The following is a 24,722-nucleotide window of genomic DNA, read 5'->3' as shown; positions in this document are numbered from 1 at the left end:
GCACTAAACAAAAGACATCCTCCAATTCTGTAGATATTTTTAATCAAACTAGTAATTTAGACTAGAAATTAGATGAGAGCAAAAGATTTATCCATTCAACACCATTCTAGTCTCATATGGAAAGTGTTTTACAAGACAACTAGGGACAATCAGAAGGGAACTAATTTTAAAGTCCAATTTTTAGATTTTGAGGATATATTCATATACTATTCGTCTGAAATTAGCAAGTAATACCCAAAGCAGAAAACACATTTAATGTTCAGTTCAACTAACATAACTGAAGTATGTTTGATAGTTCAGAAGCCTGCAGCTATTGAGCAAGCTACTGATCTAATTTAACAAACTGCTATAAGAAATAAAGAACAACTAGTCATTGATTTGAGTTGGTGAAGTGTGTGTTTTTCATTGTTGATTTTATAACTAAATGTTAACAGTACTCTGTAAAATTAGATGAAAGTAAGTTTGTGCTAGTTTGTTTAGCACTAATAGTAATCTTTGCTGGAGGTGCTGCTAGTTAAATAGAATTGAGTTTCAAGTGTTTCGGCTGCTTTATTTCTGAAGAATAGCTATTACTGGGGTTTTGAACCCTCTTGTTATGACAGTTTTAGAGACAGCACACATGAAAAACAGTTTTCTGATTTCTCTGTGTCCTCTTCTTGACAGAATAATTACAAATATAAAATAGTAAACTATTTAGGTTGTCAAGATAAAATCAACAAACACAAATACATGTAAACACATGAATTAGTTTTGATTCTGGCCAGGAAATCTTAAGAATGATGAAAACATATTTCTTCAAGCAAAAATCTTAATTAACTTGACCTGTGAAGTAAATTACAGCAGGCTGCAAGCTATTTTCATCATTTTGGTATCTAATCAGAAGGGATATGGAAAGCAAATACATGTATACACAGAATAAGGTCAGAATTAGATTCTAGTGGCAAATGCAGTGTGCAATAAATTGTAAATTAAAAATGTAGACCAGTTCTTGATAAACTTTTATTGACTTTAGTAGAGCAGCATTAAAAATTAATTTGACCTATGTAGGTTTCTTTCCTGCATGTTCTAAACTAAAATTTCTTGCAAGGGGCTTTTGCTGATCTGTGCTTCCTTTTACTCTAAGGAAGCTCACAAATCTAACACTGGTGTGTTGAATTTAGATAAATTTTTAACATTTAAATCTAAACTGTATTGGAAATGATGAAACACTTAATAAAAACAATACCAATATTATTTTAAACTAAAAATTAATTACATTTTATAGTTTTGTTTGTATTTGCTATATGATTCTGTGATACAGATTCAAACAGTCTCTTAATGTTTTTAAGGCGTATTTGTATTTCCATCCACAAAAGACACATGAAACATGCAAGGATTCAGGAGACTGGTGACCAAATAACCAAAATGTTGACTTTAAGATTTTTAAATCCTGTTTTTTTCACTGCAGTGTGAAAATAGGATGAAAAAGAAAGGAAACAAACCAAAATGTATCTGTGTGAAGTCAATAGTTACGGGGTAGCATCATAGAATCATTTAGACTGAAAAAGATCCTCAAGATTGATTCTAACCACTAACCTAACACTTCCACGTCTATCACTGAACTATGTCCTCATGTCTTTCAAAAATCTTCAGGCTCAATCACTTCCCTGGGCAGCCTGTTCCTATGCTTTACAAATCCTTTGGTGAAGAAATTTTTCCTAATATCCAATCTAAATCTCCCCTGACACAATTTGAGGCTGTTTCCTCTCATCCTGTGTTCCATATCAAGATCATACTGGTATTTTAAGTGGAAAAAACCCCAAGACTGACATATATAAATTGTTTTGCTACTCCTACAGCCAATCAGTCCCAGTTATTTCACTTACCATTGCCTTCCATTGACTCTGACTTCCTGGTAGCACCACTGCTGCTCTCAGCTAAACCACAATTTCTAATCCTACCTTTTTGGTAGCCACTAAAGCTGCAACATTCAGTTTACCATAAACTTGCTGCTTATGTTTCTGTACTGGTGTGGTATTGTAGTTTGCATGTAAAAAATAGATAGTGATGATCCAAGCTACTGACATCACAAGTTCAATAACTGTGAACTGTTTTCCTGTAATTTTTTTTCTTCCTACATGTCCCATTAATTTTGTATCTTCCCATAGACTATCAGTATTCTTGTAAGGTAGGAAGTGTGAATTTCTACACAGTTGTATGTAATTATAAGCTCAGCTTTTGACCCAATAATTATTCCTACCATGCTTCCATCTACCACTAGCACCAGACTATGAAGCAGTTTGTTACATACAAGGAGTTCATTTATATGAAGGTTCCTTTTCATAATTACTTTTTTTCAGCAATCACACCCTGTCTGCCTGTACTGAATTTGTATATTAGTTAAACCCACTCTTTTCCCTTTTCAAACACACATATATTTTTTCACAGAAAGCTGTTATAAGTGGGGTTGTTTCAGACAAGCCATGACCTTCAAAACTAATTTAAATATGATTTTTGTATATGGAAATTATGAACTATTCAATTTCAGGCTTTAAATAGCAAGCATGAGATATAATAAACATTTAAACATACAATGGAAAGAATCGGGAGCTTTTACTCTAGGTAAATCTTCCACTCTCCCACATAGTAGACTTCTTACCTCTTGGGACTATTAGCCTGTACACCAGAGAGAATAGTCTTTGTCACAAAAAGCAAATTGACCTGAAGTGAACCCTTCTAGATTGAATGTAGTAAAACTTTTGCAAGGCAAGTGTACACTGTCACTTTCAGACCTCAGTGTATCTGACAAAGCACATCTACTAATGATACATTTCTGTTTTCAAAAATAAGCATGAGGTTTTGTCTTCTATTTTGTAAAATTTATGGTTAAATGTGGTTGTCTTCTGACATAAGGATACCTTTCATGACAAAGTATATATGGTGCTTTTGATCCTCAGGTGAAAGTGTTGAAGAAAATGCAAGTGTTGTTGTCAAACTCCTTATTCGACGACCAGAGTGTTTTGGACCAGACCTTAGGGGAGAAGGAGGAAATGGTTTGCTGGCAGCTATGCAAGAAGCTATCAGGATCTCAGAGAATCCTTCTCGTGATCTTCCTTCCCAGGCATATAAAAGTGAAGAGTAAGTAAATGTCAATGCTGATTTGGCAGGTGATGATTTAATATCTGCTTTAATCATGCTTGTAATATGTGGATAATAGGCCCTGTTGTGTCAGGTATTATACAAACATAGAGCTTGAGAGATTTCTACCCACAAGTGCTTGTCATATGGAACTCATACAGCATGAGCTAGATGAAAGTGGAATTAGAGTAACAGGAGAGAAGGCTGAAGGACAAAACAAAGGAGAAAGCTGTTGTGGAATTATGCTGAGATAAAGAGGAAGTTAGAAGACTCATGTAACGTCAGTTATTACTGTTCAATTGCATGCTTACTCTAGGGATAAAAATGCTGTTTTCTGAAGCCATAGGAAATTAGTATCTGGTTAATAGTCTCTGGATTATGGATCTAGTTTCAAAGAAGAGCTATACACTTACACTAGCAAAAATGTTCATTGGTATTGTTTACCTTTTAGTGATGATGATGCGGAGGAGGAGATTGTGCATATGGGCAATGCAATCATGTCGTTTTACTCAGCTCTCATAGATTTACTTGGACGCTGTGCACCAGAAATGCATGTAAGTTCATTTTGTTGCTTGCTCAGAAAATGTACATTTGTAACTGCACATGTCTAACTAAACCGTCCTCTGTTCAAAGGCTTTCTCCTTTCAGAAGGTAAACCTCACTGTGTTTCTCACTGTATCTAGACAAATGTGTTCCCTGCAAGCTATGGTCTTTTGATTCCTTATGCTTTTTATTTATCTACAATTTTGAGACTTTTTGATGACTATGGAACCAAAGTAAAGATGAACTACTACTGTTGCACATTTATACTACCAATGAAATTTCTGAAATTGGCTCTTTACTGTACTCTGGAAACTATAAAAGTCTTCCATAAGAATGTGAAACAGAGTGGCTTTTACATGCAGTTATGGAATACGGTGTCTACACCATATGAACACATGTTAAAAAAAAAAAGTAAAATAACTGCTTTGACTGTAATACCTGTAATAGGTACATGGAAGACTTGATTTTAGTTAGACTGACTTTTGCTTGTTAGTATTAAAAATTCTTTGTCTGAAAATGCAATGTGTGAGTCAATACAACAAGAAACAGAAGTTTTGTCTTATACCCTCCTTGCTCACTACTGTCAAAGCTATTAATTTTATTAGCTGTAAGCTGTGTGGAGCTATCTTTGTGGGAGGTAGTAGTTCTATGTTAAGGAAATTACTGGAAGACATTTTCAGAGACACGTTGTGAATACCTAATTTCTGAAAGAAGTTTACAAGAATCAATCCCCTTGTTCTTAATGTCTTTTGAAATTTTTACTGCACAGAAATAATAGAAAAATGCATAGATGGATCAAGAGAGGTTTGCATCTGTTCATATAGTATAAAGAGGCAAGTTCAAAACCTGAAATTGTATATTCTATAACTAACATGAGTGATTCAGAAATTTTCAGTTTCATCACTATCTGATTGGTTTAGGAATCTTAACCATATGGGGGCTTTGTGTTATTAGGAACTTATAATACTGGGAAATTATGGGTACGATACCATTCAGTTAGGACAGTTTCAAAAGTAGGATCAGCTGAAAATCAGCAACTCATTAAAGTGCTGGGATAAATTGGATTTCTGTGCATTTATTCCGGTGTTTGGAAAAAATCATATTAATACCAATATTTTAAGGAATTTTTTCTTATGTCTCTCAGTACTAAATTTCTTAATTCATAAACTTTTCCTAACAGCTTATTCAAAGTGGAAAAGGGGAAGCTATTCGAATCAGATCAATCCTTCGATCTCTAGTGCCAACTGAAGATTTGGTTGGGATTATAAGTATACCACTAAAGCTGTCAACAGTTAACAAAGGTAACTTCAATACTTTTATTAGACCATTTTGTCTTTTATAAAAATCTTTTAGCACATAAACCTTCAGGTGTAAAATAGAGCAGATTTGTTAGAATTGAGTGCAAGCAGGGAACTGGTCTTTACATTTGAATTAGATGTTTACCATTTAGAGCTGCCCTGGTAGAATAGGTCTTTACTCCTGTGAAGCAGAGTATATGGGAATATAAGAACTACTTTACTGGAACAAATTAATTGACTGTCCATCCCAGAACTTTAGCTCCAGCAGTGGCAGTAGAGATACTGTCTCTTTAAGTAGAATGTGTAAGCTTGGACTCAGTCCCCATCAACCAGTCATTTGTTTAGAAAGATTGGAGTGTACCTCTCTGCCCATTAATTCTTTATACTCTACTAATTTTAATTAACACCTAACAATTGTAGTATTTGGGGATTTGGTGTATAGTAGTTCTTCATTCACCATGTCAGCTGCATTAATCTTTTTTCTAAATTTCACTTGTTGTCGTGGTTTAGGCCTATCAGGGAACAAAGGCCACGATTAGCCTCGAGTACCGAAGAGGCTGAGGACTGCTCGAGGGCAGGGAGGGCTTAATTGCCGCTTAAGGTTCAGGACAAAACAGACCAGGCCACTCGGTTTGGGGAAGAAAACAGAAAATAATTTAATGCAAAATCAACTAAAACATAACCCCAAAAACCCAAAACATAACCAAAATGAAACAACCCAGAGTAATACATCAATGAAGAGTCCAACCAGCCTTTTTAAGAACACCTTCTTGCCACACCTCCCCTCTTCCCGGGTTCAGAGCCCTGATCCCAGGGTTTTTACCTTGTCCCCCCCTGAACAGTTCGGGGGGGCAGGCAGTGGGGGTTTTGGTTAGTCGGTTTCCGAGAGCTTCTGCCGTTTGTCCCTCCTCAGGACAGGTGAACTCCACACCAGTCCTCCCTGCAAGTCCGTGGGGTAACTCACAAGCATGGCAGCCCTGCACGGGCTGCTCCGACGCGCACTTATTCCAAAGGCTGCAGCTCCTCTCTGCCTCTCGTGTGGGGCTGCTCTGCGGCACGCAGGCTCTCCAGCACGGCCTGGGCCATGGCCGTCTCCCCACACAGTCCCTCGCCCGTCCGGGCTCACTCACATGGAGCTGTTGGTGGCTCTCAGTCTTGCCACGGATCTCCATAGGTTTCAGGGGCACAGCTTGTATTCTCACCACGGCTTGCAGAAGGGTCTCCGGTCTACTGCTTCTCGTCCCTTCCTCCTTCTCTGGCTGAAGGGTCCGCGTGGTCGCCTCCATCTTGTATCACTCTCACACCTCCCGACTCGCATTTCAAATTCCCATCCCCTAAACAGTGATCGCAGAGGCGCCAGATTGGCCCAGCCGGGCCGGAGGTGGGTCTGAACCTAGGAGCCGGGGGAGGGTCTTCACTGCAACCCGCTCCCCCTGTTACTAAGCCAAAAGCTGCTCCTTGCTAAACCAGAACAGTTGTATAATTTCTCCGTTCTCCTTTTGGCAACAGAAGAAGCTCATTTTTTTTTACTGTCATCGTAAGGTAACTGCTCCATTGCCAGACTCATTTTAGTTGCCTCTCTGTGTATCATAGAATCATAGAATGGCAGGGGTTGGAAGGGACCTTTAGAGATCCTCTAGTCCAACCCCCCTGCCAAAGCAAGTCCACCTAGATCAGGACACAGAGGAACACATACGGGCGGGTTTTGAAAAATTCCAGAGAAGGAGACTCCACACCCTCCCTGGGCAGCTCGGACCAGGGCTCCCTCACCCTCACAGTAAAATAGTTTTTTCTTATGTTGAAATGGAACTTTTTGTGTTCCAGCTTATTTCCATTACCCCTTGTCCTGTCACAAGAAACAAAAGGAAAAAAAGTGATAACTCAACCTCCTGACACCCACCATCTAGATATTTGTAAATATTAATGACATCCTCCCACAGTCTCCTTTTCTCTAGACTAAAAAGCCTCAATTCCTACAGCCTTTCCTCATAAGAAAGATGCTCCATTCCCCTGATCATCTTGATGGCCCTGCACTGGACTCTCTCCAGCACTTCCCTGTCACTCTCAAGCTGGGGAGCCCAGAACTGGACACATTACTGGCTCATGGCTACTTTATTATCAACCAGGACTCCCAGGTCTCTCTCTGCAGAGCTGAGGTTGTTCCTTCCCAGGTGCTGGGCTCTGCACTTGTTCTTGTTGAACCTCATGAGGTTCTTTGCCCAACTCACAAGTTGGTCGAGATCCCACTGAATGGGATCTGTTTGGTGTTTCAGGGCACTTGCTGAGGGTCCCCTCATCCAGGTTGTTGATGAAGATGTTGAACAAGAATGGCCCCAGAACCGATCCCTGTGGAACTCCATTGGCCACAGGCCTCCAACTCAATTCCGTGCCGTTGATCACCACCCTCTAGGTTCTGTCATTCGGCCATGTCTTGGTCCCCCTCACAGTCTACTCATCCAAGCCACACTGACTGAGCTTTCTGATGAGGATGTTATGGGAGACAGTGTCGAAAGTCTTGCTGAAGTCAAGGTAGATGATGTCTTCTGCTCTCCCTTCATCTAGCCAGGCGTTTATGCCCTCATAGAAGCCTATCAGATTGGTCAAATAGAATTTCCCCTTGGCGAATCCATGTTGACTCCCCCCGATAACCATATTTTCCTTCACACGTTTATTAACAACATCCAGGATGAGTTGTTCTATCACCTTTCCAGGGATGGAGGTGAGGCTGACCAGCCTGTAGTTTTCCAGGTCATCCTTCTTGCCCCTTTTTGAAGACTGGCATGACATTGGCCTTTCTCCACTCCTCAAGGCTCCTCGCCTGTCCTCTATGATTGTTCAAAAATGATGGAGAGCGCCTTAGCAACCACATAAGCCAGCTCCCTCAGCACTTTAGGATGCATCCCATCAGGACCTACTGCCTTATGAGTGTTAAGCTTGGACAAAAAGTCCTTACGCTCTTCCTTTTCCACCAAGGGCAAATCCTCTGTTGTCCATGTCATCCTACTATCCTTGCTGGACTGGGCTTCCCAAGGGCCAACCTTGGCCGTAAAGACTGAAACAAAGAAAGCATTCAGTAGTTCAGCCTTCTGTGCATTCTCTGTCACCAGGGCACACTCTGTGTTCAGCAGCAGGCCCACATTCTCCCTAATCTTCCTTTTGCTGCTGATGTACCTGAAAAAACCCTTCTTGCTTTCCTTTACTTTCCTGGCCAGGTTTAATTCTAGAAGGACTTTAGCCTTCTTAGTTGTACCCCTGCATAATCTGAAAATGTTCCTGTACTCTCCCCAAGAAACCAGGCCCTTTTTCCATCTCTCATAGGTGTCTGCTTTTTCCCCGAGTTGTCCCAGCAGATCTTTGTTCATCCATGGATACCTCCTGCCTTCTTTTCCTGCTTTCCTACATGTGGGGACACACTGATCCTGGGCTTGGAGGAAGTGGCATTTGAAGATTGACCAGCTCTCTTGGGCACTTTTACCATCTATCCCATGAGAACCCTCCAAGCAGGTCTTTGAAGAGGCCAAAGCCAGCTTACCTGAAATCCAGGGACACAATCCTACTTGATGTCTGGCTTCTTCCCCACAGGATCGTGAGCTCTACCATCTCATGGTCACTGCAGCCAAGGTTGCTTTCAATCTCCATGTCTCCAACCAGACCCTCCTTATCTGTCAGCACAAGGTCCAGCAGCACACCCCTCCTATTTGTTTCCTCAATCACCTGTGATGTGAAGTTGCCAACAACATTCTGTAGGAATCTCCTGGACTGTGTGTTCTTGGCTGAGTGGCTTTGCCAGCAAATACCAAGGTGGTTGAAGTCCCCCACGAGAACCAGAGATTGTGACTGTGAGGCAACTCTCACTTGTTTGTAGAAGGCCTCATCCACTTCCTCCTCCTGATCAGGTGGCCTGTAGCAAACTTCTAGAACAATATCACCTACATTACCCTGCCCCTTAATTTTCACCTGCAAGCATTCAACCCACCCCTTATCCCCACCCAGGCAGTGCTCATTGCACTCTAATTGTGCTCTCACAGAGAGTAACTCCACCTCTTTGCCTCCTTGACCTCCCTTTCCTAAACAATACATAGCCCTCCATGGTCGTGCTCCAGTCATGTGAGCTGTCTGACTATGTCTCTGTGACCACAATGCATCCACACCCACATCTCCAGTTCCTCCTGCTTATTTCCCAGGCTGAGTGCATTGATGTAGAGGCAATGCAGGGGCTTACACAAACACACAGATTTCCCTGGATGGATGCAAGAGGATCCTCCCTGATTTGACACTCCGTCAGGGTCATCAGCCTTCTGGATCTCATCCTGATGTGAGGCTGAGGGGCACTCATGATTGCATTCCCTGCCCTGCCCTGTTTCCCTATTAGACAGAATGGCTTGTTCTTTGTCATTTCTGCCCCTACCCAAGAAGTTCTTCAGTTTAAAGCCCTCTTGGTCAAGTTGGCTAGCCTATTGCCAAATATTCCAGTACTCATGTGAGAGAGGTGTATTCCATCCTGCTCTATTGAATTACAGCCCCCAAAGAAGATTCCATCGTTATAAAAACCAAAACCTTCCCGCCAATACCAACGTCTTAGCCAGCAGTCAACTTGTCCAATTTTTGCTTTAATAACTCCCTCTTATCCTCTGGTGAACAGTATGGAAGACAAAAGAACTTGTGACCTCCTACCCTTCACTTGCTCCTGCAGGGTTTTAAAATCATTTTTAATTCTGGAGATATCGTGTCTCATTACATCATTCATCCCCACGTGGAAGAGGAGTAGGGGATAGTAGGCTCATTGAACGTAAGATTTTATATATTAAATGTAATGATAGTGTCTTTCATTATCTTGGTGTTTCTTGCTTTATCAGTTATCTACTACTAAAAATTGCATTATATGTATTTCTTTAGATGGTACAGTAAATGAGCCAGACATGTCTGCAAATTTCTGTCCTGATCATAAAGCACCCATGGTACTCTTCTTGGACCGTGTCTATGGTATTAAGGACCAAAGCTTCCTCCTTCACCTACTAGAAGTTGGATTTTTACCTGATTTAAGAGCCTCTGCTTCTTTGGATACAGTAAGTATTTTGCTATGTAGTTCAGGTGCAGTGGCTGGATATAATGACTTTTGAGGTGTAAGAAATAAAATTTCAAGTCAAAACAACTTTTTAAAAATAAAAGGTGATATAGATTTCCTATAAATACAAACAGTTCAATTACTATTAATTTATAGTGCTTAAGTCTGGTCATAAACATTCAATACCACCTTATGAAGCAACAGTGTAATGTAGATTAATGTAGTTTGGGGGTTGGACTAGATGTTCTCTAAAGGTCCCTTCGAACCTCTACCATTCTATGATTCTATGATATAGCTGAAAACTTTTAATACAGGTTTACATTAATTATACAGTATGTCCGTTGTAATAAGCCTAATGCTTATTTCATGTGTACTTCCAAGAATTATGTTGAAAATTCATATATGTGTAGGTATGAAGGAACTGAAGTGGCACATGCTATTTAATGCTGCATGGTTTTTGCTGACCTGTTGAAAGAAATAGGCTGCATGTTCTTTTTTGTTCCTATTGGTTCAGAATGTGGGGCAAGAGATAAGAGCTAAGTAGATGACTTGGATTTTCTCAGGCTTTAAAAAAAATGGCTTTTGTTCTCATGTGTATATAAAGAATACCATGTTAGCACCCAGCTACTAAGAGGACTTACAGAGTATTTTCATTATTGTGTTTTATAGATGTTATGTTTTGTAACTTTTATTCTATATAATACTAACAGTCATTTACTACTTTGTACAGGTTTCTCTAAGTACCACAGAGGCAGCTCTTGCCCTAAATAGATATATTTGCTCAGCTGTGTTTCCATTACTCAAAAGATGTGCTCCACTCTTTTCTGGAACAGAACATCATGCCTCTCTGGTTGACTCCATGCTTCACACAATATATAGGTTATCCAAGGGCCGTTCTCTTACGAAAGCACAAAGAGACACTATTGAAGAATGCCTGCTTGCTATTTGCCAGTATGTATGATGCTTGTGTACAAATTGGTTTATTTTGTGCAGTATGTGTATTTTAATATTTTTTCTTTGTATATAACGTGAAACTAAGATTATTCTTGTATGAAATAAATGAAAAGTGTATGATAAGTTTTTTTAAATAAAAGAAAATAGATTTGATTTTTCCATCTGGCTACAGCATTATGCAATCTCTCGTCTTGATATCAACTTTATGGTGATACAGGATAAATTCTGATAATTTGTAAAAAAACCCCAAACCAATAATTACTAAAAATGTTCTGGCAAGTTTAACAGCGAGTGTGTGTTGGGAATTTAAGGGATCAACATGTTTCAAAGACGAAAAACTAGGCAAACTCCCTCCAAATGCAAAAACTGACCCTAAAATTGAGCTGAGCACAGAAGTTACATTAGGGACTGAAATGTAGACTTGCTAGCTGAATCATAGTTCTTGATCTTTGTTGTAAACCACAGTGCTACTTGTCTGTGCAGTGGACTGTGAAACTGTTAATATGGTGTGTGTTTTCAGTTTGTGCATAGCACTGGATGCTGCCAAAAATGTGGATAAAGTAGAAAATTAAAATATTTGGAAAAGCCTAAAAAGAGGGACTTGTATAAGAAATAATTTCACTTGTTTGGAACAGCTTAGTAGCTCAGGAATCTTTAGCCTGAAGAAGTGATAACAGAGGAGGAAATATGAGAGGATTTTTATATTGATCTTTAGGCTATAGATCACTGAAATTAAATAACTAGAAAAGAAATGCTGAGTAATTTATTCAGTGTTCCAGTTGAGATTTATTTCTTATAAGAATATTTATAATGTATTTCCTAGATCAGTTTCAATTAGGAGTATTTTCTTGCTTCTTAGTGCTGTATCAAAAACCATTCCTTCTGCTGTCATATGGCACAATCATACTGTCTGTCTACATAAGAGTCCAGAAGTAGCACATTTTACAGATTCCTTAAGCACCTACCATTGGTTTTTCAAAATACTTTCAATGAATTATTTGAATTCCAATATGTAAATTGATTTCAATTTTTATTTCATTTTTACTGGACTATATGGATTTTACTAAGAACTTTTATTTTTTTAAAATTACAGCCACTTACGTCCCTCTATGCTACAACAGCTGTTGAGAAGGCTGGTTTTTGATGTGCCCCTACTCAATGAATACTGTAAAATGCCTCTGAAGGTAAACGCTTCACTTTCTGTACGTGCATTCAGCCTAAAAGTTCCTTCACAATAATCTGTCGTCATCATGTTTTTAAAAACAGAATGAGGCAGGATGAAGCAATGTGAAGTGACTTCTGAATTGAAAATAATATTATTGTTTTATAAAGTACCATTCTATGATTCTACGGAAGTCTTTCAAACTGAATATAATAATTAATTTTTTGTGAAATCATGCTGATTGCAAAGAATGTATAGTAAGCTTATTATGCATTTTTGTTCAGTGATCTGACTTGTTCTCTGCTTCAGCAAAACAGTATTTGAAAGTAGCAAGTTAAATGTTAATGTTACCTTGATATTTCTTCTGCTATACAAACTATAGTAATTCTTGGGAGGATACATCATCCAGGAAAGAATTTTGAGTGAAGTCTACAGAAAATAGGATACTGGGAATTCACCTTTTATTTTTGAGCAATCTTGAACTGAAGTCTTGCCCATCTTCTTATTCTGTAAAAAGGGAGTTACTATTGTGAGTTCTTAAATAGGTTTTATTTCTAATTTTTCTATCATGTATGCCTCTTGTTCCTGTTGGGATAAATGTGCAGGTCTGCAGATCATTTTATGGCAGAATTGAAATTCTGTCATACTCTAAACCAGAGCTCAGAGATTCACAGACATATTCTAGAGCATCAGTAATTTTGGAGCAGAAGTGTGGCAAAAAAGGGAGTGATTTGGGTTCTTAATATATTATTTCCCATTCCTAAGAAAAATGACAGGAAAAAAATTGTCAAAATTCTAGTCTGATGCTAAAAGACATTTTAGAAGTTCTCATGGGATACAGATTTTTTGTTCTAAAGAAGTAGTTAGTAGAAATTTGAAATGATGTGGGAAGCACAATGCTAATCATACATGCTAGCTCTTTAGCTGGTATGTTACAGATTGTTGGTACCATAGTTCTTTCCATAGGTGTTTCCAGAGATGAGCAAGCATAGCTAAAAGGGTTTACTACAAGTGTCTTTTCAATGTTTTGGATAATACCGAGGCCACCAACTACAAACAACAGAAATAAATTTCAGGTTGTAAAACTTTTACCAGAATCTACCATATTGTGTTTAAACTCATTTTGTTGTGTCTGTTTGCCTCCTGTGAGCTAATCTGTAGTCCAACGGTGACACCCTGAAGTTTCGTAATTTTACTATTCATTGCCATCACTGAGAGTCCCAGCAGATGAGGATAATACAGGCTTATACTTTCACAGCATAGGCTCTACTGCTCTCTCAAAAAGAAGAAAAAAACACCATTTTTATGTGCCATTAGAAATGAAGAGACATAAATAAATAATAATACACATGAAACTGTTTACATAGATACTTATAATTCAGACTTCACTAACCACTGTGTTATTTTTGTTAAATACCTATGTTTTACATGCATTTTTTTTTTCTTGGAAATTTAGCTTCTGACAAATCACTATGAGCAGTGCTGGAAATATTATTGTCTGCCTTCAGGAATGGGAAGCTATGGAATTGCAGCAGAAGAAGAATTACATTTAACTGAAAAACTTTTCTGGGGAATATTTGATTCCTTGTCTCATAAGGTAATGGCTATGATCCACATTACAATATAGGGTGACTGTGTAAAACCATTGCAATGATAATTTGCCATTCCAGGTGCAGAAAGTCTGTATTTTAACAATTCTTTCCCCTAATATGGGAGATACGACTAAGAATGCTTTTAGTGAAGTAACTCTCTAATGAAAATTTGAATGCTGAATTTTGAAAAATTCTCTCCAAACTAATGAAATGTCGAGCCTTTGTCTTGATATAACCATACAGCCTTACATTAATAAACAGGCAGATTGCTTGCTGCACTGTTGTCTCTTACCTCTGCCTAGCTAAACTTTTTAAAATACTTTTTACCGACATAAAATTAATTTTAAGAAGTGTTGTGTATATGCTCATCAAATTATTGATGTATACCCAGTAAATTTACAGTATCAGTTTTCAAATGTACACACATTTTGTTAGTGTTCTGATTAGTGCCTAACTTAAGAAATATAATGCAACATTCTTAAAAATAAACACTTTTTCAATTTTTTTGTTTTAAATTGTGATCTTGGAAGTTTTCACCTTTTTTTCACTCATTTTTTTCACTCATTTTTTCTTCAAGAAAGAAAAAGTTTTCTGTATTTCTGACAAGACAAATGCCTTACAGAGTAAATAATTTGCATGTGATTTAGCTCAAAAAAACAGGTTCTCACTATAAGACAATTGGGATTTTTTTTGTTGCATCTCATTGAATTTATGTTGCCCTTCAACAAATTTAGATGATTGCTCATCTAGACATTCTGATTTAGAGTACTGAAATAAATGTGGTATCTACATTATTCTAAAATAGCTTTTTAAGCCTTACTTTTATTTTAGTGAAATTTAATGAAGATGGTATGTTTCTGCCAATATTGGTGAACTTCTGTAATAGTGTTTTCATTTTTCTGTAAATGGTTGTTAGTCCAATGAAAGCAGAGTTGTGTAAACCTGCTGAGCTACAATATTCTCCATAGTTCTGTTTTGTACTGAGATATTTACAGGTTTGTTATTTTCATGGCTTCCAGCAGTTTAGTGGACGCAATTTTACCTGTGATCTCACTTCTTTTGTTTGCGCCACACATACTTAAGACTGTTGCAGCAAACTAAAGGAATTTAAAACCTTAAATTCCTAAAAAGGCATTCTGTTTACAGAATTATAGATATTAACAGATAATTTTATCAGCAAATATTTTCAGTGGACCTTAGAATTGATCTTCAGCATTTTCTTGACACAAAGTGATCATTCAGATTTATTGAAATATATAGTCTTTCTGTTTCTAAAAACTAAGCAAGAGAAATAATTTTTCAGAGTAAAATGTTTTTCTGTGTGTGCTTGATTTGTGTCTATGTCATAACATCACAAAGATGCCTGTGCTGAGTAAAACTTTATTAATTATAAAAGCATCAAACTCTTTCACTGTAGTATTTATTAGCAGATCCTAAAGCTTTTTGAAATCTATATCATTATGCCCATTTTACAGATGTGGAATCTGAGAGAGAAGTGATTTGTGTTTTTTTCCTAAGCATTCTAAGAATGTTATCTGAGACCTGGAAGGAGAAATGTAGGCTACAGTGATTTGCTGCTGCTTCCTCTAGAACATGTTTTTTATGACCTAGTGTATAATGTCAAGATACTAAAGATAGATTCTTCAAATGTAACTCCACCTTACATTTTTATGTGTCATAGAATTGTTTCAGCTATAAGAGACCTTTAAGATCATCGAGTCCAGCCTCTGTCCTGTCCCTGTCAACCACTCGACCATTTCCCTAAGTGCAACATCCAACTGTCTCTTAAACACTTCCGGGGCGGTGACTCCACCACCTCCCTGGGCAGCCCATTCCAATGCCTGACAACCTTTTCAGTAAAGAAATTTCTCCTCATATCCAACCTGAACCTCCTCTGGCACAGCTTGAGGCTGTTTCCTCTTGTTCTGTTGCTTGTTACTAGGGAGAACAGAACCGCCACCTCGCTACAACTTCCTTTCAGGTAGATGTAGAGAGTAATAAGGTCTCCCCTGAGCCTTCTTTTCTCCAGGTTAAACAGCTCCAGATCCCTCAGCCATTCCTCATACAAGACTTGGTCCAAATCCTTTACTAGCTTGGTGTATCCGGAGCTAAAATGGTTACTTAGAAGAGCCAATGTGCTAGTTCACTTCTTAGCAGGACAATTTTGAAAAATAATGAACTGACTTTGCTATAGTAAAACACAATTTCCTTTAACAAATATGCTTTAAACTGAAATAGATTAGACAAGAAAAAGAAATAACAATTACTTCTGCAGTTAAGATCTAGAACTAAGACAGTATTTTATAGATGATTGTATTTCTATAACTAGGCAAAGAATTAACTCTTTTTATGTAGGCCTTATTGGCTCAAGGAAACCTTAAGAGTAATATTTGTATATACTTAATTTGAGTAGTCTTAAAAATTTATCAAATTCATATCAAGAAAAATAGATGTCATGCAGCAATAACTTTGCTCTGTGCTTAATATTTACATGTGCTTTGCTGTTTGTTTGACTCTTCTAATATTTGCACATATGGATGCCTGGTTTTCACTAACATTTTGCATGTTTTTCTATTGGATTTTCCAACCAGTTCCTATCTCTTCTGCAGAAGTATGATCCAGAGCTCTTTCGAATGGCTTTGCCTTGTTTAAGTGCTATAGCTGGTGCCTTGCCCCCTGATTATTTAGATACAAGAATTAAGTCAACTTTGGAAAAGCAAGCTTCAGTGGATCCAGAAGGAAATTTTGATCCCAAACCTGTCAGCACAGCAAAGTGAGTCAAAGAAATCATAGTGATTTCCTTTCCTTAAATATTTTTATGCTATTCCTTATTAGCATTTTTTTGGTCCTTTTTAAAGAGATTTGTCTACTGACCGTTTTTAACAATATTTTATACCTTTCAGAGGTAGTGCAGAGGTTTTTCCTTTCTCATGCCACATAGTTCACTGCAACGTATCCTTTTCATGAGATATGAAACACTCATCTCAGCACTGTACAGTTGTTAAATATTTCCCCATTATATCTGCAGAGTATGTAGTAAATTGTATGCTTATTATGTATCCTGTTACCTAATAGTTCAAGTGTTTGGAATATATGCACTTGTAATACACTTGATACTGTCATTATTTAGAGTATACTTAATGACAAATGGTACAAGATAATCAAAATTTGGTAAGTAATTCAATTGGCCTATTGGTAATTTTTTATAAAATCTTCATTTAGTTTTAAGAATTGATCTAAAGCAGACTGATATGGCAAAATAAGTATGTCAAGTGTGATGATGTAATAGAGACCTGGCCTTCCTGGTTATCTTATGTTTTTAGAATACAGATTTCTAATATATTCAAGAGCTAAGGATCATTAGTTGATTCTTGCTGTTAAAGTGTTACCCCTCCATCATTATGTAAGGTGAAGCACCCATACTGATATCATCCTGTATTAAGAATTACCTAAAAAGAAAAAACTTTACGTTATGGTGAAGCAACTTTTGGTTATTTTCATATGTTTTCAGTTGTTAGCAAGCGCAACAGTTATATATTTGAAGATATACTGTAAACGCTGTTATAGCTCTATGTTTTTTTTGTGATATTTCTTTTAAAGAAAGTGAAATTGCAAAGCCAACTGTCTTGCGTTCATCTGGAGGTGAAACATTTTAATTTGTGCTGAAATAGAATCATAGAATGGTAGGGGTTGGAAGGGACTTTTAGAGATCATCTAGTTCACTCAGGTCGCATAGGAATGTGTCCAGGAGGGTCTTGAAGACCTCCAAGGAGGGAGACTCCACACCCTCCCTAGGCAGCCTGTTCCAGTGCTCCATCACCCTCACAGCAAAATAGGTTTTTCAAATGTTTAAATGGAACTTTTTGTGTTCCACCTTCATCCCATTACCCCTTGTCCTGTTGCTAGATACCGTCGAAAAAAGGGATGCCCCAGCCTCCTGATACTGGTTATATGTTTTTCAAAAATCACTCTGCAATAAACTATGATTGAATGACCATACACCCTTTTGTTTACAGCCTTGTACTTCCTGAAAAGTTGGAATATATTGTCAGCAAGTATGCTGAACATTCCCATGATAAGTGGGCCTTTGATAAGGTAGGAATTAAAAATTTTAAGACTGTTAACTGTCATAAAAGCACTAGTAAACAATACCTGGGGTGAATACTGAAAGAAAAACTGGAGGGTTTAACTGATAGGCCCTTCTTCAGAGTGTATTAATGTCTGCATATTTCTTAGCAAGATGTGAATGAAATGTATACTATGCTCACAACTGGTTGCATGAGACCTACTATCCATAGCTGATATCTTATCTTTCTGGGTCATGCTTTGCTTTGATGTGTCCACGGAAGGATGCATAGTCTCTTAACAGAAATTTCTGTGGCACTGAGTATCTATTGGAGAAGTTCAATATAGCAAATTAAATTGGCTAATTTGCCATTAGTCATCTATGTTGTTCTCATTTCAGTGTATTTATTTTTTTCAGAATATTAATGGATGGAAATATGGAGTTTCACTGGATGAAAATATGAAGACTCACCCATTAATAAGACCTTTCAAAACTTTAACTGAAAAGGTAATAGAGGAAATTTCATCTGCATTAATACAATGTAGATTGACTTTTCTACTTTTTAAATCCATTTCAGATATATACTATAAGAGGAAGAGAGACAAATGAGTATTATTACATTTAAGAATAACAATGTTTATATGCTAAAGTGGTTGTTTAGTTAATCTTGCATAGAATCTTATGTAATTTGTTTCTATTAGGCCTGAACCAATTTGTATTCAAAGGATCAATGGCACAGGGGTTTTAGGCCTTCATGAGTGAAGACTGACTGGTAGCAGCTCCTGTGTGTAAGACAAAAGTGTAAGTCAACATATTTGAAGGCAATTTTGTCTTCAAGAAAGATGATAGAAAATTTTAAAGAAAATGTAGGAGTTTCTACAGTTGAAAATGGAAAGAAACATTTAAATTATTCTGAATTTATTTAGTTCATTTTCTTTATTCAGCATGAATGTCTTCTATTTGTCAGAACAGTGAACCAAATTTGAATTCTGTTACTTATTTTTGCAATGATTCACTGGATGACTCAAATAAGTCAATTATCTTAGTTCCCCTTTACCATGCTTTTCTTGTTCCGAAAATGGAGATGACAAGAGATTCAAAAGGTTTAATTTCCCAAGGTTTGTAAATTGCTTTGAAATCTTTGCAGGAGCTGAAGAATTGTTAGTTGAGTTGTTATTAAAGCAGTTCAAAGAGAACTTTCTGAATTGTCAGAGATTAGAACTTTTGAACACAAAAATCAAGACTTTCTATAAAAATTGTCATGTTAAGTAACTGTCATAAAATTTATTTAATGGTAAGAACTGAAATACTTTTATTAGGTTGATTTGAGAAGTGTTAATATGACATACTCAGAATTTTCTTTGCCACAACTTTTCAGATTTTCTGTAACACCTTTACTTTTCAAAGTAGTGTTGGAATACAGGCCATTCCCTAATTGTTTATGAATGCTGCATTTATATAAAGAGATATATAGATCAGTAATGTTCTGTATCCAGGAATGGATATACATGTAGGAAGAGTGAAAAAAAGGCCTTATGTGTATTGAAATGTACATACTTGCATAACTACTTTCGTAACCCTTGAAATGCCATCACTTTTTATTATTTTGGAATGGAGGAATCAATGAGTAAGTTTCCAGTTACAAACTACATTATTGCTCCAGAGATCTCTTGAATGCTGTTATTTTGTACCACATATGCCAGCAATAAATGTCACTAAGAATAAAGCTAACAAATTTCTAAGTATTTAAATCTTCTTTTTCATGTAAGAAGAGCTATAACATGTCTTCAGGTATAATATATAACTTCTGTTTACTTTCCTGGTGTGTGACAATTTATAAAGGACATAATAGTTTTATTGCATTTTTGCTACTTACTGAACACAGAGAAATATTACATTGTTTTCTTCAAAGGAAAAGGAAATTTATCGTTGGCCTGCCAGAGAATCACTGAAAACCATGTTGGCCATGGGATGGAGCCTAGAAAGGACCAAAGAAGGAGGAGAAGCAATAATACATCAGCGTGAAAATGAAAAGCTCCGCAGCATATCTCAGTCTAGCCAGGTAAGATTGAATTGCTTAAATTTAGAAAGGAAAAGGCTTGTTTCTTAATTTACTAAGAAATTATACAAAATCATGTTAATTTTATATTATTTTAATGAAAATAAACTTTTAATGTCAGAGGTCTCAGATTGGAAGTCCCTATAATTGTACAGTAACACTAAAGAGGAGATTGCAAAAAGACAAGAACCATTAAGATGCTAAGGCTGTCAGAGACTATGTCTGTTCATTTTCTCAGAAGACATGAAAAGAGTTTTCAAGAATACATGGCAGAGTATTTAAAGCCTTTAATTTTATAATAAGCAAATCTAATAAATTTATTTTTTGTCAAAAAGAAGAGCCTGAAATGGGCTTTTCTCAAAATTATAATTATGACTGACAAATAAGATTGTGCATTTAATACTTCATGTTAAATGTATAGGCAAAATTTTCAGGTGATTATATAGTACCTAGCATTTTTATGTGATATAGACTACTTTTTTATTTGTAGTTTTTTGTAATAGCATGTTGAGACCACTGCTCAATATGGTCACAGAATCACAGAATGGTAGGTGTTGGAAGGGACCTCTAGATATCATTGAGAACAACCCCCTGCCAAAGCAGGCTAACCGTGATCAGATCACACAGGAATGTGTCAAGGTGAGTTTTGAAAACCCCTAGAGGAGACTCCACACTCTCTTTGGGCAGTCTGTACCAAGGCTCCCTCACCCTCCCAGTAAAGAGGTGTTTCATGTTCACGTGGAACTTCCTGTGCTGCAGCTTGTACCCATTACCCCATGTCCTGTCACTGGACACCATGCGTTAGGAATTTGTAAAACGTTGACAACATCTTCTCTCAGTCTTCTCCAGAATAAATAGCCCCAGGTCTCACAGCTTTTCCTCGTAAGGAAGATGGTCCAGTCACTTGCCGTCTTTGTGGCCCTCCACTGGACTCTGTCCAGTAGTTCCCTGTTTCTCTGGAGTTGAGGAGCCCAAAACCAGACACAATACTTCAGATAAGGCCTCACCAGGGCAGAGTAGAGGAGGAGAAGAACTCTTCTTGATGCATCCCAGAATGCCATTGGCCTTCTTGGCCACAAGAGTACATTGCTGTCTCACGTTTAGTTTATTATCCAGGACTCCTAGGTCTTTCTCTACAGAGCTGCTCTCCAGTAGGTCAATTCCCAGCCTGTACTGGTGCATGGGGTCATTCCTCCTAAGGTGCAGGACTCTGCACTTGTCCTTTTTGAAGCTCATGAGGCTTCTCATGGGCTCTCTGCCCAACTCTCAAGCTGGTCAAGATCCCACTGAACAGCAGCACAGCCTTCTGGTGAATTAGCCAGTCCTCCCAGTGTTATCAGCCATATCTGTATCTTGGAGCAGGGAAAGATGTTTAGAACAATGAGAAGTGTTGATGATTTTTTATTGTACCTCTTGAGGTGAATTAAACACAAGTTTGTGCTTAAGTATAATTAAATTTAATGAGTAATGCATTGGACAGAGTCCTACCAACATAAGCAGTTCTATAAGCAGTGCGAGTTGTGTCAGGAGCCGATTCTTTCTTTACATTTGCACCAGCTCTGATCCTGTGAGTAGGCATCTTTTAACATGTGTTGGGTTTATTCCCTAGCACAAGTTTTGCTTACCAAAAGTGGTCCCTAAGCACTCTGTTACAATGCTTCAGCATTTCTCATGTCTTTAGGGATATCCTCTCCCTTACAGGAAGTCCTTCAGTCTCTGGCATCTCTGCTTCCAACAAGTTGAACCTCTTCTGGGCCTTCTTGCCCAAGAAGATGATGGGATTGAGTAGAGGATTTCAGGATGTTTAGTTTCAGTACATGTTTGAAATCACTGATTTATATGTGACTGGTCGCATTTAACATGTGCCTAATAGGTTTGTTGTACAGAGCTTTCACACTTCTAACATTTAAAGGCTGCAGAAATATATCACGCTTATATTTCTGAGTCTGTAAATTCCACAAGGCAATAATCTATTTTAACTTTTTGTTGTGATGTCTTGTCTTGAGTATGTGGTTCATTCAGACTATTGACAAACTGTTCTGTCATATGTTGAAGGCACATCTTGTATGCCTCATGACTGGTCTCCCCTCTTAGTTCGAAAAGCATAGTTCTTATCAGCTTGCCATCTGTTCTGAAGAGAGAGATGTAAGTATCTGCAGCAAGCTTCTTATTTCCCCATCAACAGATATATTCCATTAATCATCCTGTGTGTCTTCAGCACACTGCAAAACAAAAGGTGAACACAGTTTCTACAGGGAAGTTTAACAATATAAATGGTGTTACTCTAATCAAGTCAATAGTAGAGGTGTTGTAGTTGGATTTTTTTTTCTGAAATTATTTGATCTTAAAATTCTTTGTTTTTTGGTTTTTTCCTGCAGGGAAATGGGTATAGCCCAGCACCACTTGATCTCTCTAATGTGGTGCTTTCTAGGGAGCTTCAGGTTTGTATTTGTATTTTGCTCATGTTGTGATGAGTAGAATTAATATTTGGGGGTTTATTATTAATGACTTTAATTTTGTCATATTTTATGAGTGTATTTGTGACTATGGTTGTGATATACCTCTGTAGAAAGATGCATGCTGTACTATTTATGTACTTAAAAAAAAAATCCTATTTACCACATTGGTGCTTCCTGTATTTCTAAAAAAATTACCGAACTAAGGAAGGAGCTGTAAACACCATATGATTTATGTCTATTCTGTGCCTGTGCTGACATCAAAGAACAGCTGAATGTAGACATGACACTTAACTGTGGTTTCTGTATATCACAACTGTGTAGACTTTACTCAAGATAGTAAATTATGTAGAATTACATAATTATTAATTGTCACCTTTTAATTTTGCATCTTGTTGTTTTCTGATGGCAATGTAGGGGATGGTTGAGGTAATGGCAGAAAACTACCATAACATATGGGCCAAAAAGAAGAAAATTGAGTTGGAAAGCAAAGGTAAGTCAGAATCCTGTGAACAACACAAAAAAGACAAGGAAAATGAGGGAGAAGAAACAGTCTGAAAGAAGACAGTGCAAGACAAATGAAGTTGAATAGATGTACTTTTTTTTTGTACTTGAAGCAAAATAAATATTACAGTAGAAAAACTTACAATTTTTTCAACTTACTAAAGGTGGAGGTAGTCATCCTTTATTGGTACCTTACGACACATTGACAGCCAAGGAGAAATCACGGGACCGTGAAAAAGCACAAGAGCTGTTTAAATTCCTTCAAGTCAATGGTATAATTATATCTCGGTAAGTGGCACATGGTATTGAGATGCTCGCATACATTAAGCACACAAACTGCAGTCTGTCAGTTAACATTGTTTGGCATATCTCCTGTAAACTGAAGTCCTTGTTATTTTTATGTTCAGAAAGATACTTCTGAAATAGTTTAGACAGGTAACATTTTTAATAAATATGTGATCATAGTAAATTCAAAGTGCAACAGCAGTGTAATTAAACAAGTAGATGATTCAAAACTTCTAAATTAGCAGCTAGAAGTGTCAGTAAAGATCATGGGAAAATAAGGTTGAGATCTGATACTGAAACACATCTACGAAATAGTGATTTATAATCCAATTTTTCAGAAGAATTTTGGAGTTCTGTGAAACAGAAAGTAGCTATTTTGTGGACATTTCATCCTTAAATTCTGCTCAAGCAAAATACTGACTTCATTGATCGTACTCTAACTTGATTTACTGTATCCAGAAGTAAGCTGGCCTGTAAGGGACATAGATTGTCAATGAAATTTAAATAAGTAATTATATTGTATTTTTTGCTTTATATGATAGAATTATGAGTTACTATACTATAACTATCATCTTTTATTCTGTGTGAAAGACTTGAGCACATAGGAAACTGCAGTTTTGCTGACATTAAGCATTTTTTTTTTAAATGAAACTGTACTCATGAACAATTTTTTCTGTGGATGCATAGAGTCAGATCTTGTTTTCATTTATTTCTGCTTTTCAAGTCTATGTCTCTTACTACAATTTATATGAATTATTAGGATCTGCTAAAGGTAACTTTGTTGGCTTAAACAATGACTAACATTTCTTTAGAAGTTAGAAGACAGTTCCAAATATACATTTCTGTATTACTAAAGAGAAAAAAAATCTCTTTCAGCCTGAAACCAAAATGTAGATGTGCCAACAAACATTTTTATAACCTCCATAATTGCTTTAAGGCCATTGAATAAGACAAAGAGGTTTAATTCCTGTAAATGAATGCTCCTTTGAAACACCAATCAAATTGCTCAAATAGAAATTTTTTATATCTCTTTGCAACTATATCTATTTGAGTTAGGAATATTTCTTTTCAGTGTTAAGTAATGGGACAATTCAACTTGAAAAAGCCTGTTCAAACTATGGAGTATGAGCATGTTTTCTTTAGATGAATATGTGCATATTTTGAATATATAAAAAATCTTTTGAATTGCCAATTGCAGTTATCACGTTTCCAGAATGTTATTCTTAAAAACATTGTACTAATCATTAAAACATGTAAATTCTTTATAATTGGAAATGTATAGGCGACACAGTGTGTGTACTTTACCATCTGCATCTGTTTTGACTTTTATTCCTCTTTCTTTGTTGAGAACACTTTTCAAGTACTTTTGAGTGTTTCTGACATACAGATAAATCTCTCAGGCCTCACTCAAGTATATGTTAGAAACAACAGAATCACAGAATCACATCATGGTATTTTCTTAAGCATCTTTAAACTCATACAAGTTCTTTTGATGTCACCTTTGTTATTAAAAGGACCATGAATGTCTTTTAGCATTTAGGAAAATTTATGTAATACCTTAGCAACCACAACTTACTATAAACATGAAAATATAATATTTACAATCATCTCACTGAAAATA

The 24,722-nt window shown here is 36.9% G+C and overlaps 1 protein-coding gene across 1 annotated transcript in view; it reads left to right on the top strand.

Moving 5' to 3' along the window:
* Positions 1-24,722, top strand: part of RYR3 (ryanodine receptor 3) — a 184,628-nt gene that overhangs the window by 90,516 nt on the left and 69,390 nt on the right. The window contains exons 44-57 of the mRNA XM_061998183.1: positions 2,937-3,117; positions 3,569-3,671; positions 4,841-4,961; positions 9,855-10,024; positions 10,754-10,974; positions 12,071-12,161; positions 13,596-13,736; positions 16,323-16,504; positions 17,748-17,826; positions 18,215-18,304; positions 19,710-19,859; positions 22,235-22,297; positions 22,730-22,805; positions 22,981-23,104. Of these exons, the coding sequence (XP_061854167.1) occupies positions 2,937-3,117; positions 3,569-3,671; positions 4,841-4,961; positions 9,855-10,024; positions 10,754-10,974; positions 12,071-12,161; positions 13,596-13,736; positions 16,323-16,504; positions 17,748-17,826; positions 18,215-18,304; positions 19,710-19,859; positions 22,235-22,297; positions 22,730-22,805; positions 22,981-23,104 (1,792 nt within the window). The remainder of the gene's footprint in view (positions 1-2,936; positions 3,118-3,568; positions 3,672-4,840; positions 4,962-9,854; positions 10,025-10,753; positions 10,975-12,070; positions 12,162-13,595; positions 13,737-16,322; positions 16,505-17,747; positions 17,827-18,214; positions 18,305-19,709; positions 19,860-22,234; positions 22,298-22,729; positions 22,806-22,980; positions 23,105-24,722) is intronic.

Source organism: Colius striatus, chromosome 6 (assembly GCF_028858725.1).
Source record: "Colius striatus isolate bColStr4 chromosome 6, bColStr4.1.hap1, whole genome shotgun sequence".
Classification (NCBI taxonomy): Eukaryota; Metazoa; Chordata; class Aves; order Coliiformes; family Coliidae; genus Colius; species Colius striatus.
Note: the sequence above shows the minus strand (reverse complement) of the source record. Positions and strands in the feature narration are given on the sequence as shown.